The 15,806-nt window shown below is 52.4% G+C and overlaps 6 protein-coding genes across 6 annotated transcripts; 3 read left to right on the top strand and 3 right to left on the bottom strand.

Annotated features, from left to right (window-relative positions):
* Positions 1 to 719: 719 nt before the first annotated feature.
* Positions 720 to 2,748, bottom strand: A1O1_01880 (uncharacterized protein; the record flags this gene model as incomplete). The annotated part of the gene is made up of 4 exons (XM_007722792.1): positions 720 to 812; positions 995 to 1,636; positions 1,746 to 2,125; positions 2,208 to 2,748. 4 exons carry the CDS (start codon positions 2,746 to 2,748, stop codon positions 720 to 722), a joined length of 1,656 nt encoding a protein of 551 aa, XP_007720982.1.
* A 409-nt stretch (positions 2,749 to 3,157) lies between these two features.
* A1O1_01879 (enoyl-[acyl-carrier protein] reductase I) lies at positions 3,158 to 4,253 on the bottom strand (the record flags this gene model as incomplete). The annotated part of the gene is made up of 3 exons (XM_007722791.1): positions 3,158 to 4,024; positions 4,080 to 4,162; positions 4,211 to 4,253. The coding sequence occupies 3 exons, from the start codon at positions 4,251 to 4,253 to the stop codon at positions 3,158 to 3,160; spliced, it is 993 nt and encodes a 330-aa protein (XP_007720981.1).
* Positions 4,254 to 5,363: 1,110 nt separating this feature from the next.
* Positions 5,364 to 8,240, top strand: A1O1_01878 (uncharacterized protein; the record flags this gene model as incomplete). The annotated part of the gene is made up of 2 exons (XM_007722790.1): positions 5,364 to 5,459; positions 5,508 to 8,240. 2 exons carry the CDS (start codon positions 5,364 to 5,366, stop codon positions 8,238 to 8,240), a joined length of 2,829 nt encoding a protein of 942 aa, XP_007720980.1.
* Positions 8,241 to 8,849: 609 nt separating this feature from the next.
* A1O1_01877 (DNA excision repair protein ERCC-3) lies at positions 8,850 to 11,390 on the bottom strand (the record flags this gene model as incomplete). Its single annotated transcript, XM_007722789.1, has 1 exon — positions 8,850 to 11,390. One exon carries the CDS (start codon positions 11,388 to 11,390, stop codon positions 8,850 to 8,852), a length of 2,541 nt encoding a protein of 846 aa, XP_007720979.1.
* A 477-nt stretch (positions 11,391 to 11,867) lies between these two features.
* On the top strand, positions 11,868 to 12,454 carry A1O1_01876 (uncharacterized protein; the record flags this gene model as incomplete). Its single annotated transcript, XM_007722788.1, has 3 exons — positions 11,868 to 11,876; positions 11,933 to 11,946; positions 12,079 to 12,454. The coding sequence occupies 3 exons, from the start codon at positions 11,868 to 11,870 to the stop codon at positions 12,452 to 12,454; spliced, it is 399 nt and encodes a 132-aa protein (XP_007720978.1).
* Positions 12,455 to 14,000: 1,546 nt separating this feature from the next.
* Positions 14,001 to 15,633, top strand: A1O1_01875 (uncharacterized protein; the record flags this gene model as incomplete). The annotated part of the gene is made up of 2 exons (XM_007722787.1): positions 14,001 to 14,150; positions 14,209 to 15,633. The coding sequence occupies 2 exons, from the start codon at positions 14,001 to 14,003 to the stop codon at positions 15,631 to 15,633; spliced, it is 1,575 nt and encodes a 524-aa protein (XP_007720977.1).
* Positions 15,634 to 15,806: the final 173 nt, after the last annotated feature.

The raw sequence follows: 15,806 nt of genomic DNA, 5'->3' as shown, positions 1-15,806 counted from the left end.
TAGCAAAAGAAAAATGTTCGTTTCTCAACTGCTATCCTGATGAATCACCTTGACATTTCTTTCGCTGAGTACAGGTACATGCTACATATCACAGTGGTCCCGGCAATCAATGCTACGAACGTATTCGAATCTACTCAACAAAACCTCCTCCCGTTCGGCCTATTCTCCAGCTCAGTGTGCTTTACTACACAAGCAAATTGGAACCTTCGACATGATTCCCTGTTCATAGTCTACCTCTTAAGGATGCGTCATTGAGGCGACTTTTTCAGGAGGATCTTTTTCACTTTCGCATTCTTACTCTACGATGATGAATAGAAATTCCAATCGTCAAAGTTTCGATTTCTGTGAACCTTTCATCTATCAGTGTCCAGGACACCTAAGGACCCTTGAGTCTTGACTGGATGGTTGATCTAGGTACCTAACATATGACTCGCCTCCCGGCTTCCTGATGGATCATGGAAAGCTCCGAGTCGTCCCAGACATTCGGCTATTACTTTCCATTGTTTACCACCCTAGGTAGCCCCATTCCCAGGGCAGGAGCGCAGGGTAGTACAGCGCAGACAGACCCCGAAGTGCCAGGCAAAAAGGCGGAAGCATGGCACATAGAGGGATCGGGGTTTGGTGTCAAGAAGCAAGACGACTCTATAGTAAGTTGTCGCGACCTTGCCAGTGGCAGCACCTTTGTTGTACTAGTGTTTTTCTTTGCATTGCATCAAATTTTAATGCAGGAGCAGAGTATGGTCGTGGTCGATCTGGCCTTCGATATCGAGTGTCGTGGTTCCTCCTACTACGGCGGGACCTTTGATTGTGATCTGAGATGGTGGAGAAGAGATATTAGCAGATGGTAATAAGAGAGAACCCGACTTGTACAACGAGCGAGGCTTGAGGGCGCAAGGAGGAAAGGGGTTGAAGGGTCCCAATTTGTTCAACATGGATCATGTAGCAACAGCAACAGCAACAGCAAGGACAACGAAATCCAAAATGTTGAACATACCTTTCCTCGAGGCGTGTGCGAGTCCATCGCACTCTCGTCTCCCGAAAGACTGATTTCGACCGAACTCAACGGAGCCCCAACGCACACATTGTCCCCCTTGTCGCGGTAATCCAAAATATTCGTCTGCGCGACTGCTCCTGCAACGAGCGGCGTGGTCAGCGCATAGCCGATACGGCATTGCAGATGGGTGCGCAGTGTATGCAGTGTCGCCGAAGACAGGCGCGTATTGGCCGGCAGAGTCGTCGACTGCGGGATGAGCAGGACACGCAGCCTGGCCAGAGACGAAGATAAAGTTACCGCGCTCTTAGCAGGCATGGTGCCGGCCCGGAGGGTGCGTTTGGACATGTGCTTCGACAGACCTGATGGTAGGGTTGTGTCCGGGTGCTTGAGGTATGCTTGGACAGTCGATGGCGAGGCGATGACCACTGTTGGTCTGCTCAGTGCCGTGGCTTGGAGGAGGTCGACGTTATCGCCTGCCACGGAGTTCAGGGAGACCGAGGCGTTCGAGTTCAGAGCTGCAAGCGTCCAGCATAGCGTGTAGCTGTCCGTCAGGCTTGTCGTGGGGTGTAGAATGTCGCTCGAAGAGAGCTTGTATGCTCGTGCGAGTGTGGCTTGCAGGGCGGCGATGCCGGATATCAAGTTCTAGGTATGATGGTCAATTGATGCATGCAGCACGGCAAAGGGTAGCTGAGTAGGGATATGGTATGTGCTAAACGAGAACGAGAACGAAAACAAGTTGAGATATACATACTTCTGAGGAATATTTGACCAGGTCATAGCCTCCGTTGGCAGCCGGGCAGAAGATGGACACTGGCGGCACCTGCGAATCTTTGTCAAGAGGCAGGACTTCGGAATTCGCGCTGCGGTGGTTCTTCTGGACCAAGTCGTGCCACGATGCCAGGCTGAGCCCGCTGGGCGCGTTGGCCGACCATTGCATGTGCTCGCTCGATGGCTTGGTCACCCAGATGACGTTCTTGATGGATTGGCTGGTTGATTGCATCGCGTCGAGATCCAGGACACCCGCTTCGGCAATGACATGGTCGGCCGAGGTCTTGGACAGCAGGGAGTTCAGCTTGTCCTGCGGAAGGCCATATGGGATCAGAGTTGTCGAAAAGCCGTAGAACGAGCCGGCTAGTACACGGCGGCAGAATATGTCAGCTTTACCGGAACAGAGATGACGAAAGAGAGAACAGCTTCGACATTCAGAACGTACCGAAGATGGCGGACAACAGTTCCACCGAGTTGGACAAGCATACAGCCACAGACTGGCCATTGTTGCGCTTCACATACTGGCCGATGACATTGATCCCCAAGGTCAGGTCGTCCAGTGCATGTTCGACGACTTTCTCTCGTCCCAGAATGGTCAATATCTTGCCTTGGTCTCCCGTTGGCGTGCCGTCATCCTTCACGGGGCCGCGGACTGCCGCTCTCCAGATATCACGGAGGTCCCCTGGACGGCCGGCAGTCCATCTTGGCGCCCCGGGGTCCTTGACGCCCAGTCCGGCCCGCAGAGGGAACCCATGAGGAATATCGATGGATCGGTACACGGCTGACTGCCCTGGCTGTCGGACCCGGGCGATCTGTGCTTGTCGCGCCAGCAGGAATGGATGGGTGTCTGGATCTCGACCAGTGAGCAGAGGATAGATCAGCACCGCGGCCAGAACGATGACAAGGATTGTGGTGAAGATATCCCATGACGAGAAGAACTCCGCTATTGCCGCGTCGATTCTCTCCGCCGTGTTCTCCGCCGACATGATGACGCTCGGATGATCCTGTCGAAGATTTGGTGAACGGCTAAAGGTAGAAGAGCGTCTATAGGACCCTTGAAGTAGGTAGAGAGACGTTGATGGTGGAGTGGAGAGTTGCCGTTGCCTGGTCTTTTCTCCGAATTCTCCTCCGAAATCCCCGTTCAATGCTTGGCCGGACCGGAGCATCACGTGTGGGGTCCGTACCGACCGGTGACTATTATCTATTGAGGAAGGATCAGGGAAGGGTCTCCGGCAAGGATGTAATCAATACTACCCGTCACATGGATAAGTAGGTGAATCATGGTCATATATTGTCTTTTTCTAGTATATGAGAAGGCTCATACTGCCTGACGGACCTGCTAGAATGGCACACCCTCTGCGCCAAACAGTCCTTTCATCCTTTCATGCCGTACAATCATAGCTTGCTCTGCGGCTGATACAATTTTCGGCATCTTTCGACAGATTCAATGGCCTCTTTCTCAATCCTTGAAAGGAGCTCGGCACATGTGGGAACATCATGGATCAACCCGATGACTTGCCCGGCGGTCCATACTCCAAAGTCCTTGTCTCCGTTGATGAAGACCTGCCGACCACGCTGACCAGACACATATGGTGCTATCTCCTCGAATTTGCCGGTAGGGCTGGTCTTCTCCACATTGTAGGCCTCCAACGCAATCTTGTTCTTAAACAGCCTGGAAGTGTTGGTCCATCGTCTCATCACTAGCTGGGTGTCATGTTCCGAGGCGTCAACGATTGCTTGTTTGATGTTCGCGTGGATGGGTGCCTCTACGGTGCACATGAACCGGGTGCCCATGTTGATGCCTTCAGCGCCTAGGGCCAAAGCGGCGGCTAGTCCCTGACCATCCGCAAAGCCGCCCGACGCGATGAAGGGAACCTTAAGTGATTGCCGCGCTCGGGACAGGAGGATGAAGTTGGTGATGTCTGACTCGCCGACATGACCCGCGCACTCGAAACCGTCAATGGACAGAAAATCAACACCCAGCTTGATGGCTGATTGGGCGTGGCGGATTGTGGTGCATTTGTGTAGGACAATGATGCCCGCCTCTTTCAACTTCTTGATGACCGGACCAGGCGAGTTGCCCGCAGTTTCCACTACCTTGATACCTTCGTCGATAACAACCTGGGTGTATTCAAGATATGGAGGAGGGTTGAGAGTTGGTAAAAGGGTGATGTTGACGGCGAAGGGGTTCTTGGTCATGGACCTGCATCTTCGGATCTCTTTGCGCAGGTCTTCAGGTGTGGGTTGTGTGAGAGCGGTAAGCTGCGACGATATATTAGTGTCTTTGCCTGGAAACATCGTACGAAGATAGACTTACAATGCCTAAGCCGCCTGCATTGGATACGGCAGAAGCAAGTTCGGCATATCCGACCCATTGCATTCCACCTTGAACGACGGGGACTGTTCCATGTCAGCAAGGCCGCCTGAAAAACAAGATGGTAGCCATACTCTGGATCCCTAGTCGGCGCGTGAGCTCTGTATTGAAACCCATCTCTGTGAGAAGACTGTCGCAACGAGAATTGCGGGCCAGGAAAGGATGGTGAAGACCTGCGGGCTCGGCGCGATATTAGGATGGAGATCCGGGCAAATGGGGAGCTGGACTGTAGCGGAAGCCTGGGGAATAGGATTCTTTCTTCAGAACACCTTTCAGTCAACTCTCTTCATCAAAAGGAAAGAAACTGTCCTCCAGGTTCTCAAAGACAAACCGAGGTGGTATAGCTGCATCAACGACTGCGCAGGAAACGTCCGTTGCTGTGGGGGATCTGGCCACAGAACCGGAAGCCGAGGCACAACCTGTCTCAGCCATCCATGGGGGACTGCCCCAGTCAGCTGCCAATAGCCTGGCGATCGATCACCTAATCAGTAATGTCTTGATCAGGGGTGCTCCAAAATGCCTGTGGGACGAAGCTCCGGAAAGCGAATGCAGCATATCCATCGCAATCAGATACAATGGAATGGCACATGGGCGCAGGCTGTTTGCGGGGGACATTTGCCAAAGCCCGCCCTCGCCGCTTTACCTAACTGTTAGTCCGCCCCAAGATTCACATGCTGCACTCTTGCACCATGTGCAAAAGTACTCCACCGTTTCCGATAGCTAAGGTACCTCGACTTGACGCGTTGAAGGTGCTTGGAGTTATTTCCATGACTTTTCTAACTGCGGCGGTGCGGACAAGCAATAGCTTCCTGCTCCTGCCACTATGTGAACGAACAATAGATGATAACAGCCAGTGTGTATTGCATACTGTGTGATATGGACTAGTATAGCACAAGTACATGACTGTCCCTGAAGACCATAACTGTGGACAAATATAGCGTCTCACGTGATGAAGACCCTGCCAAGTAAGACCAATCCCTTCTAGGACACATACGTAGTTAGTACCTCCAACTTGAAGTCAGTGCGATGGGAGTCGGACTCGCAACATGCCGTCTAACCATCTGCCTCGTCCATCTCATGTTATAGTACGACGGACACTCGACACATATCATGTAGTACAGGCCTGAGACTACCACTCTCATTGACGTTTGTCGACGCCTACACAGTCTCGATCTTCGATCTCTTCTTTTAATTCCTTGATTTCAGCTGCGATGAGCCGTCTGCACCATGGGTGCCTCAGAGTCCAAGTTAGTATTCAAGCAGGGTATCTTCAGGCTTTCGGAGGAGAGAAACATTCCGGCCAATGACCCCTACTGGACAGGCGTGAGCGGCTTCCAGCAATCGATCGAGGGAGTTACTGACGGGTCTTAGTTCTGGGAGTTGCCCGAATCTGTGGAGGATGTCTTCAGCCTCTTCACCCATGCCGACATTCGCAGGACTCGAGACGCTGCCCTCGAGAACTTGGAGACCCTCATCCTAGCCGTGACGTCGCGTCTGACCGTCTTGAAAAACCACCCCTCTTTCCCAGATCCGGAATTGGCACCACAAAGAGATGCGTTGAATTGCATTCGCGTTCTCACTCGGTTGCTTCCCTATGTGTACGAAGCAGAACAGTTATCAGGATGGGAGGAGAAGTTCTTTTGGGGGATGCGACGACGGAGAACTAGAAGGGCAAATGTTGCGGACGAGGTGTTGTTTGACGAACACCAAGACGACGATGAAACCCCGGACAACCAAGAGCAGGATTTCGAAGACGCAAAACCACTGGCCGAAGAACTGATCGACACCTTGACCGACCTACTCTTCTACGCTGGGTTCACAATCCCTGAGCTGCCACAGGCCAAGGGCAAGGTGACCTATACGATCTGGCAAAGCGGCATTGGTTGCAAAACTTCTATTCCGACGAACAAAGAACTCGAGAACAATCGGTGTGAGGTCTTGAGGTTGTTATTGACCTTTACCAGCAAGGCCATGTACATGCCAGCTGCGCTATTGCCGATTCAGGGTGTCAGAGCCATCACTTATATGGCCACCAACCCTGATAAACAGATTGTCTTGTCCGTGTTGTGCTCTTTGATGAACACTGCAATCAAGTCCAACGTCACCTCCTGGAGACTCCCTTATGATCATGTGGTCCGTCGAGACTCGAAACAGACACTTGTCATATACAGCCTGCAGCTCCTTCTGGTCCTCCTGCTCTATCCAGTACCGGAGGGCGCAACTGGCTCGGCGGCTAAGAACTACTATCGCCACTACCTCGGTCGCCTGCACAGACCGGAAGATTTTCAATTTCTAGCGGACGGCATGACACAAGTCCTGAGCCAACCAATGCAGGTCACCACCTCGTACCTACCGGGGAGCCAGAAGTCAGTCAAATGGGCACCGGAGATGATCATGCTCTTCTGGGAAGTGCTCCAATGCAACAAAAGGTTTCGTGCCTTCATTATCGAGTCGAATCGTGCTCATGATTTCGTCATCCTCATGCTTTTCTATGCTATCGAGCATAAAACAGACGTTTCGAAGCAAGGCATCGTGCGCATGTGTGTATTCGTGCTCCAAACAATGAGTGTGGAACCGAGTTTCGGGAACAATCTCAACAAGAGATTTGAGGCGCAAGATACTCTTCCGCCCTCGATCCGATTGAATAACTTCAGGGGGAGCTATGCCGATTTTCTCATCATCTCCATCCACACGTTGATTACTGGCAGCAAGGGCAAACTTGAGGCAGTATACCCGGCACTGCTTGCTATCATTAACAATATGGCCGCTTATGCGCAGAACCTGTCCTTGGCCAGCAGCAGTCGGTTGGTACAGCTGCTTGCGTCGATGGCCTCCCCCAGTTTCCTACTTGCCAACGAAGCCAACCACTTGCTTCTGCATGCGCTTCTCGAGTCAATCAACGCCATGATCGAGCATCAGTACACCTCAAATGCCAACCTTGTATATGCTGTTTGGCGAGCGAGAAAACGCATATTGGCTTTGAGGGAGCTCACTCTGGAAGGTGGTCATGCTGAGATCGAGCGAGCTGCTAGACGTCGTAAAGAGAATGCCCTGACTGATATAACCGATGGTCTGTCCCGGTCTTCTACGATGGATACTGTGACCTCGCACGCCCGACGTACTCCACCGTCGCCGAGTGCAGAGACCGGGGTAGACGGCACGTTCGCCATTGGCGATTCGGACGATTCTGATAACGAAGAACCGCCGACACCATCCCAATCCACTCATTCAATTGGGACATCACGAAGTCCGTCTATAGCATCATCGTCCGTAGCGGATGATAGTGTCCCCGTTCAGCTTCAAGGGATGTCTGAGAAGGCGAGAGGTAAAATGCCCGCTGGGGCTCCGACATTCTCCCGACAGACCAGCACAGCCAGTCTTGCCACAATTGCCAGTTACAACGCCGGCCGAAGATCATTCTCACCCACTCCGGAATGGCTTGAGAGCTGGCTGCCTGAGCTACCCCTGCATACGCTGCTCACTGTGATCAAAGTACTCTCAACACACCCATTGGCATCGGAAAGGTCCCGCCGCAGTTCCCACGACGACAGCACGAATTCTCCATCACTTCCTTCGTCGCGTCGCTCATCTCTCGCCAATGACGACCGCACCCTGTCCGATTTCCGCAGTCACATTCCCTCGACGGCAAATCATCCTGCCATTGCCGCCATTCTCTCTTCTCCCAGCCCTGTTAGAGTTCATCTGTTTGAATGGTCTCCGCTTTCTCTCGGCTGGTACATGTCTGTCCTCTGGTCATTGATCTTCACCGCCGAGATGAACATTGTGCCTACCTCATCTACAACGGCGACCTTGACTGGCGCAGGAACCATAGCTGCACCCGTGGGGGTCTGGAACGGTACCAACGTCAAGCTTTTCCAGGTGGCCACGGAAGGGAAGCGTGAAGGACCGAGTCTGTCGCAACCTAGAGGTGCTGTTGACGCTGTAGGATCCAGACTGGTACAAGGCGTGCAAGGTCTTAACCTGGGCGGCCTGGTCAGTCGAGTTGGTGGGACAGGTGGCAGGAGTGCAAGTTCGCAAGGTGGTGACGGCAATGGCAATGGTGCCGGCACCGGTGTTGCGCGAGGCTCAGTTCGAGAGGTATGATACGGGCATAGCTTTCGTCTTGGAGTTGCAAAGGTGGCATTCCTTTCCAGTTGTGGCTTTTGTTGTTTGTTGTTAATGAGCTGGAGCAAGCGTGGCATGGCGTAGCATGGATATGCGAATGAATTACGGCAAGTGAGGCACCGAAGGTGCGGTCTGCAGTTTCGCGGCAAGGCATACAATGTCGACTCTTTTACCTCTGTCTACCTTCTAGCTCTCAGACAGTGACATACCAGGGGTCAGAGCACGGCCGTAGACAGACCTACCTACCTAACTTGGTGTGTCAATCATGCCCTGTTCAAGACCGTTAAAACGAGTACTTTTCTCCACACGCGTTGAGGATTGTTTGGAGGTCATCACCTAGCCGACCCTTTCCAGCCTTTTGCACAGTGTAAATGCAGCGCCTTCTCAAAGGTAAGGTGTTTATTCAGTGGCATAAGTTCACCAGTGGTTGCGTACAATAAGGCTGAAGAAGGTAGACGTAAGATGGACATGCGCAATAGAGATGGATGATCTATGAGGCTATCTAAGCCATCGCACGACGCATGCGGTGTTGGGACCACGATACAATACATCCTAGATAGAGGAGGAATTGCAAAAAAGTTCGTATTTCTAGGCCCCAGCGCCAGCGGCCCTCTCGGCCTCCATTCTCTCCTTCTTGCGCTTCTTCGCGGCCAGTTCGCGGCGCCTCGCCTCCTTTTTGAACCATTCGCTCTCCGGCATCTGGCTCTTCTTGCTCTTCCGTTCCTGTTCCCTATACATGGGAGCCATGGTACCGCCGCCGCTCGCGTCGGCCATCAGCACAGCTTGTCTACGCACCTGCAGTTTCTTCGCTTTCGCCTTGGCCGCGGCACTGTTGCTGGCGCTGAGATGACTCCACATGTTATCGTCGATCTTCTCGACATCAGCGGCCGTTTCTTGCTGCAGCATGACGTGCGCGAGCAGTTCGTTGCGCTCGCGGGCAGTGGTGTAGGCCAGGCCGGGCATTTCTGACATCCCAGCCAGATGGGTGATGGTCTTGAAGGCATACCCCTGGTCCACTAGGAAGGCTTGTCTTTTGGCGCTGTACGCCATTTCCGTGGTGTCCTTAGAAACCAGCGAGTAGAAGAACGCATTGAATCCCTCGTCGTTACGGCGCTTTGCTCGCAGAATTCGTCCGAGGCGCTGCGCTTCTTGACGTCGGGATCCGTAGTGGGACGAGATCTGGATCAGGCATGTGGCTTCCGGCAGGTCGAGAGATGTATCGCCAATCTTGGACAGGAAGATGGTGTTGATCATCTCATTGTGCTGGAAGTTTTCGAGAATATTGATTCGTTCCTGATTGCTGGTGTCGCCGTAGATGAAGGGTTTCTTCATCGTGACGGCGTAATGTTGCAGGGCGAACAAGTTGTCGCTGAAAACAATGATTTTGTCGCCTCGCTTTTCGTGATAGTCGATGAGATACTGGCAGACCTGGTACTTGACAGGATTCATGATGTAGTACAAGGCCTGTTTCCGGGTGGTCTCTTTCTGATATTCCTGGTAGAACTCCATCGACATAGGACACCAGACCTCGGCGCATTGGACTTTGGCAATGTGGCCTTGATCGGCAAGCTCCATCCAATTCGCCTCGTACAGCTTTGGTCCGATGATGAAGTTGAGATCGGTGATCTTGTCGTCCTCTCTAAGCAGTGTCGCAGTGAGACCCAGCTTACAATGAGCACGGATATTCTCGCCGACCTTGCGGAACATCTTGGCCGGTACCACATGCACTTCATCAAGGATCATCAACCCCCATTCTTTGCCATAGACCCAGTCCATCATTTGTTGCGTATCGTAGGCACGTTTGCCTCCGGCGGTGATCATGGAGTACGTCGTGACCAGCACGCCTGCATTTCCCGTAAACCGTCTCTTCTCCTGTGCTGAGAAAACGGCAATGTCTTCCTCCTTGATGTCGGACCACTTCTTAAACTCGTTTGCCCATTGATAACTAGACATGGCACTGGTACATAGGACCACAATGCTCTTTTTGATGTGACACCCAGCTGTGATCCCGACCAAGGTCTTGCCTGCGCCACAGGGCAAGACTATGATACCACTCTTGCCACGGCCATTGCCAAACATCTTACTAAGTGCTTTTTCCTGGTATGGCCGGATTTGCGTCTGAGGTCGCAGGTCTATAGGGAGAGTGGGATTTTCGTGATCATCGGCGAAGTCATATTCTGAAATAGCAGGGTATCCGATGTCGAGACACTGTTTTGCAACCGTGTCGCGCTTGTTCGGCGCAATCTCAAAGTTGGGCGCCTCCTTGTAGGTGTCCTCATCCTCCTCATCCCGAAGTGCGGCAATCATGGCCTCATTTTCCTTGCCGGGATCATCTCGAGACATTTCAGCATTTCCAGGGTCTGCTTGTTTCATGCCCTTTGCGTTGCTGGTGCCCTGAATCACGGTGGCCTTTGTTTGGACTCTTCCAACTTGAACTTCAGTGCCGGCGGTCTTGCACGGTCCGATCACTGGATCCCTGAGCAGCATGTCTATTATCTCGCGCTCGTCCGACTCGACGTAGAACTTGTTGTTGCGCAATACCAGCCGCACCTTGCCATATGTTTTGGTATGTCTATTGATGAAATCGATCACGGTTTGAGGAACGGGAGTTTTCGATAGCTTTTCGAGAGCACGGATTATGTCTTCACCTCGTAGACCTACCGATAAGGCGGCATATAAACTATGTTCGGTGAATCTGTATTCGTGAAGATATGAAGGCCTCGACTGTGGCTCTGCGATTGTGGTAAGCAGATCTGTTGCTTGTGCGGCTAACGGAGAGAAACTCTCCAGCGTGATCTTAGGGCCTTTCTTTGAACCCATCGATACATTGGGATCTATCCACAACGGTCGGTTCTCGTGATCAGGCTTCAGAGACAGCCACGAGAAATCTTTGTCACCAAACACGGAGGACGCCTGTCTGTGTTTGGGCCCTTGGAACGAGCTGAAATCTAGCTTGGCTCTGGCCTTTCGAATGTGCTCTTTCTCACTGTCGCTGCCATCCTGCGACCGAACATCTGATCCCGCATAGTCATCGTCGCTAGTCATGCTCATGGGAGTGGACGGGCCGGGCGTCGAGCGTTTCGAGGATCTGTGACTTGCATCTTCGAGAGCTTTTCGTTTGAGCGACATGTCGAAAGGCCGCCTTGCCAGAGATGATATGACGGGCACCGTCAGCTAAATGGGTTTGAAAGAAAACCCAGAGATGAACCAGGACAGTGTTGAAAGAAGAATGGGATGAATTAATGGAAGGATGAGTTGAACCTAGACTTTGTAAGTACCTAGTAGTAGTGATGACACACTTGCAAGCGTACAAATCGTAGTCAGTGGCGCAGCCTGGCCCAGAGAATTATACTAGTACGGCGTTAAGGCTTTTAGTGGCGTCTGCTGCCTGCGGTTACCGGAGCCGGAAGAAAGTATCCGCGGGCGCAGGCTCAGGGTGTCAGTGGCTCCCATTCAAGATCTCTTCCAAGTGCTTTCTGGTCTCCGAGTGTCCGGACTTTTTAACGCAATAAAATCCAAAGACTTCGAGCATTCTTTTCTTGAAGCTACTCCCCAAGGTATTCTCTGTGCGAACGAAACTGGGATGGAATATAGTCCGATTCAAAAATGAATACTGTACGTCTCACCAGATGATGCGCGACTAATGACCTATATGTTAACTATTTGTACAGATTCGATCAACTTGGTACGCCTCTATTGAGCACGTCGCTATATCTTAGCCCTCTTACTCCTTTGCGACCGCCACTGACCAGACCGCGGTGCCTTTGTCCCACTGCGTCCTTGCGCGAGAAACGAGGCTAATTCCTGTTCTCTAAAGGTACGGTTTGGGCGTACTTTGTGTCGCAGGCGGCGGTGCATACTATTTTGCGAAGAAGTCCATCAACGCCGATAGAGCTGCACGCTACGACGCTGAACAGAAGAGAAAGGCCCAACAACAACGCCTGGAAGCTAGATTCTCTTACAAAGACGCCCCTGCTACCAAGACAAAAAAACCCCTGGCCCAAACAGACCCAAACAGTGGGACGCATAACGCAAAGGGACTCGACCACGCAGGAAGTCCAAGCAGTGAAATAAGTGAAGATGCAGCACCGGTAGGCCATGCGCCTGTTGACACCGAGCAACGAATGCGGGAAAAGAGCAAATATGAAGCTGCAGAACCATACCGAAGCAAGAAGGGAGACCGATTCAGCTAGGCATTGCGGACAAACAGATCAAAAATGAAGGCGCATCTTAGCGACAGCCAGTGCTTGCTGGCCAAGAAGGTAGTTTTGTTGGTGGAAGGTTCTCATTACTGTGTACAGTCAAAAGCCCCACGGCCTGAATTCTAAGGGCTGGACGCAATGCAACAATGTTCAAAGCCAAAGCCAAAGTCGACGTCCTCTCCAATAACGCCAGTGTGGATGCTATGCTAATTTCATCCTCATGCACCCCAGCACCGTCAGTCTCAGTCCCATAACGCGTCCAAAAGATCAAAGCCCAGACTGTCCCACACTTTGTTGTTCGTCTCAGGCATGGCAGCACAAAGGTGCATAGTTCTTTTTTGAAGCATTTGGGTGCCCCGATTCTCTTTCACGTTTGGATTCGATCGCAGGAGGGACAAATGGTAGAACGACAGCAGATGTGATCAAAGTTCCTGCAATGGCTGATTGTAGTCGTGTGGCTTGTCTCGGTGCTTGTGCAGAGAAATGGCGGATTGCCGATTGTGATAAGGAGTGTGTAACCGTGCCTGTAAGACTCATGGTGGCAGATGGAGAGCCGCAAAGCTGGGTTTTAGGAAGCGCGCCGTGTCGTTGTGTCGTTGTACTAAGTATCGCAGGATGAGCGGTTGCTGAAGAAATGGCCAAACAGTGCCAGCACGCTAAAATATGTATAACAGGAATGTCTTCAACCCTGCAGACGACTGATTTGAAAGCCAGCAAAGAAATTGGCGTGGAACTGCTTATTTGGTGGGATGTAAGAAGTCAACAGCGAGGACCATGTGGTTGTTGTGCCTGCGCAGAGTCGTCTGACTCGGAGGGGAGAGCGCGTAGTGCGTGGGAACTGGAGAAAATTGCGTGCTTTAGGGAGAGTCGCGGTTACCGGGTGTGCGAGTTTGGAGATAGGCGCCCTCTCAGTTATATGAAGAGCGGGATAGTGGCCTGAGGGCCCCAAACTCAAGGGTGACTTGTTTACCGAGTGTCAGGCAACAACGGGAGAAGCAGCTCCCCGCAGCCTATACCTACTTGTATTGACCATGTCCCCATGTGATCGCAGGGCGGGAAAATAACCTGACTCGGTCATGCCACGACGGGAGAAATCGCACAATACTATCGGAGGTTCCGGAGTTGCACGCTAGCACAGACGGATCTCGCCCGCAGCTATCGGCAAACCCGCGACATTGCCACACATTTTCAATCCAAACCGGTTGCCTGACAGGGTAACTGTCGGTGAGAGGCAGCGTCTCCCTCATGCCCTCCTGAAGATACAGCATGCCGGTTCAGTTCGACTCTCCTACAGTACTCTATACATATATACAATAAATAAATCAATATCAGTCAACGAAAGGGGGGCAGTGAAAGTTCTCGGTTAGTACTAGTAGTGGCGGGGGATCGGAGATAAGATAAGATAGGATAACTCGTTATCTGCTAGTCTTGGCCGAGATTATCTCTGGTGACTTCTACTAGTAAACTTGAGCCACACTGCAAGCAACGTTGCGTACCCCATTCAACGGACGAACCTCACGTCTTCACCAGACGCGGCATGGCGGCACACCATATAGCCATCGCTAAGGCATCGTTTGCTGCTTCCTTACTTCGTCCAGATGTGGTCAAGGTGTCTCGCGATGACCTTCCCAAATTCCACAGCGCCTTCGAGGCTACCCTAGTTCATTGCTCAAGGCACAACATACAGGTCTGACGATTCCGGGTTGATACAAACTTGGTGAGCTGGATTGACTGAAGAATGATAGTCCTGCAAAGATTGGCTCCTTCAAAATGTCCTTGTCGCGCCTGCAAGAATTGCTGCTTTTGGGAAATTTTTGACCACAGTGTCGAGGTATCTTGCGCTTCCTCCAGACGGAAGCGTCAAGGTCAGCCTCGCCCGACAACGACTACATATTCTCTACCTTGTCCATGACCTTCTGCATCACTCAAAATATCACACACCTGAAGCGACACCTCTAGATCGCGTCACGAGCTCTCTGCAACCGTATCTCCTCGATCTTTTCCAGTTCGCTAGGCCGGAGCGAAAGACGAAGGTCTCGAGACGACTGCAAGATTTGCTTGAGATATGGCGACAAGAACATTATTTTGGCGCAGATGTCCTTGTCCAGCTAGAAAAGGTGCTTTCTGGCGCGCAGCCACAAGCTGCAGTCAAACCCGAAGAACGAGCTGGATCAAATGGAGAAGTAAAGCAAGCCCCATACGTCTTGCCTGCGACACACGGCGATCCATCTCTGCCATTCTATGATCTACCGGCGGGGAATCTCATGCCTCATATCGTTCCCAACAGCTCACAACCAATTCGGCCCGACGACGTCCAGGCATTACGATTCTCGAGTGGCCCGGCGGACGACAGTCTGATTAACGCACTGAAGGACTTCTTGGATGATGTGCAAGGAATCGAAGACAGGATTTCGAAGTTGGACAAAGAGGCGTCGAGTCTTGAAATCGATGAGATGGGTCAAATATCATACCATGATGAAGCAGGAGACGTGGTGGGCGATACATACTACGGCTGGTCGCGTGCTTTCTGCGAGAAGATGAAGAGGCGTGGCAGAAGTGACACTGATGGCTCACCTCGACAAGTCAGCTCAGCCAATTCGAGTCGTAGTCGCAGTCGCGGTCGCGGTCACATCCCCTACAAGCGGCGGCGTTACAGCGATTCTACGGATGATCGATCGCGGACCCCCAGGTCATATAGCAGGTCAACTTCGCGACCGAGATATACGGGACCGAGAACCGAACGAAGTGACAGCCGCAACAGAAGCCGCAACAGAAGTCGGTCACGGTCGAGCGGCCACTCACGTCCTCGCGATTCGAAGGGCGCGGGGTTGCCGCCCGGTCAGAACTTCATCAGTTCAATGCCATCCAGCATTACACTTCCAATTCCACCACCTCCGCCAGGTATGGGTTTTCCTTTCCCGCCGCCGCCGCCATTCCAACCTGGCGGCTTGCCCTTCCCTCCTCCGCGTCCACCCAATTGGGTTGGGCCGTGGCCACCACTACCGCCGCCGCCTCCCACATATCTTTCTAGCAATCCTGTTATCCACAATCTTCACTTTCCACCGCCACCGCCGAATTTGCCAACGCCCCCACCACCGCCTCCTGCGGGCTGGCCTCCGCCGCCTGGAACCGCGTACGGCGGTAACAATGGTTATCCGGGAGGACGCTGAGGGAGTGCGCCTATGAGAAAAGCGAAGCGAATCACATGAGCCATTGAACGCAACAGCCAAGTCGACATTCAGTCTAGCTGCCCATGCTGCGCAAATAGCTGTTGAAGGTTGTTGCACCGAAGCGTCCTACTAGGTCATCTCAGCAAATGCAATCTCCAGCAGCGCTCAAACCC

This window comes from Capronia coronata (assembly GCF_000585585.1).
Source record: "Capronia coronata CBS 617.96 chromosome Unknown acBCG-supercont1.2, whole genome shotgun sequence".
NCBI classification, from domain to species: domain Eukaryota; kingdom Fungi; phylum Ascomycota; class Eurotiomycetes; order Chaetothyriales; family Herpotrichiellaceae; genus Capronia; species Capronia coronata.
Note: the sequence above shows the minus strand (reverse complement) of the source record. Positions and strands in the feature narration are given on the sequence as shown.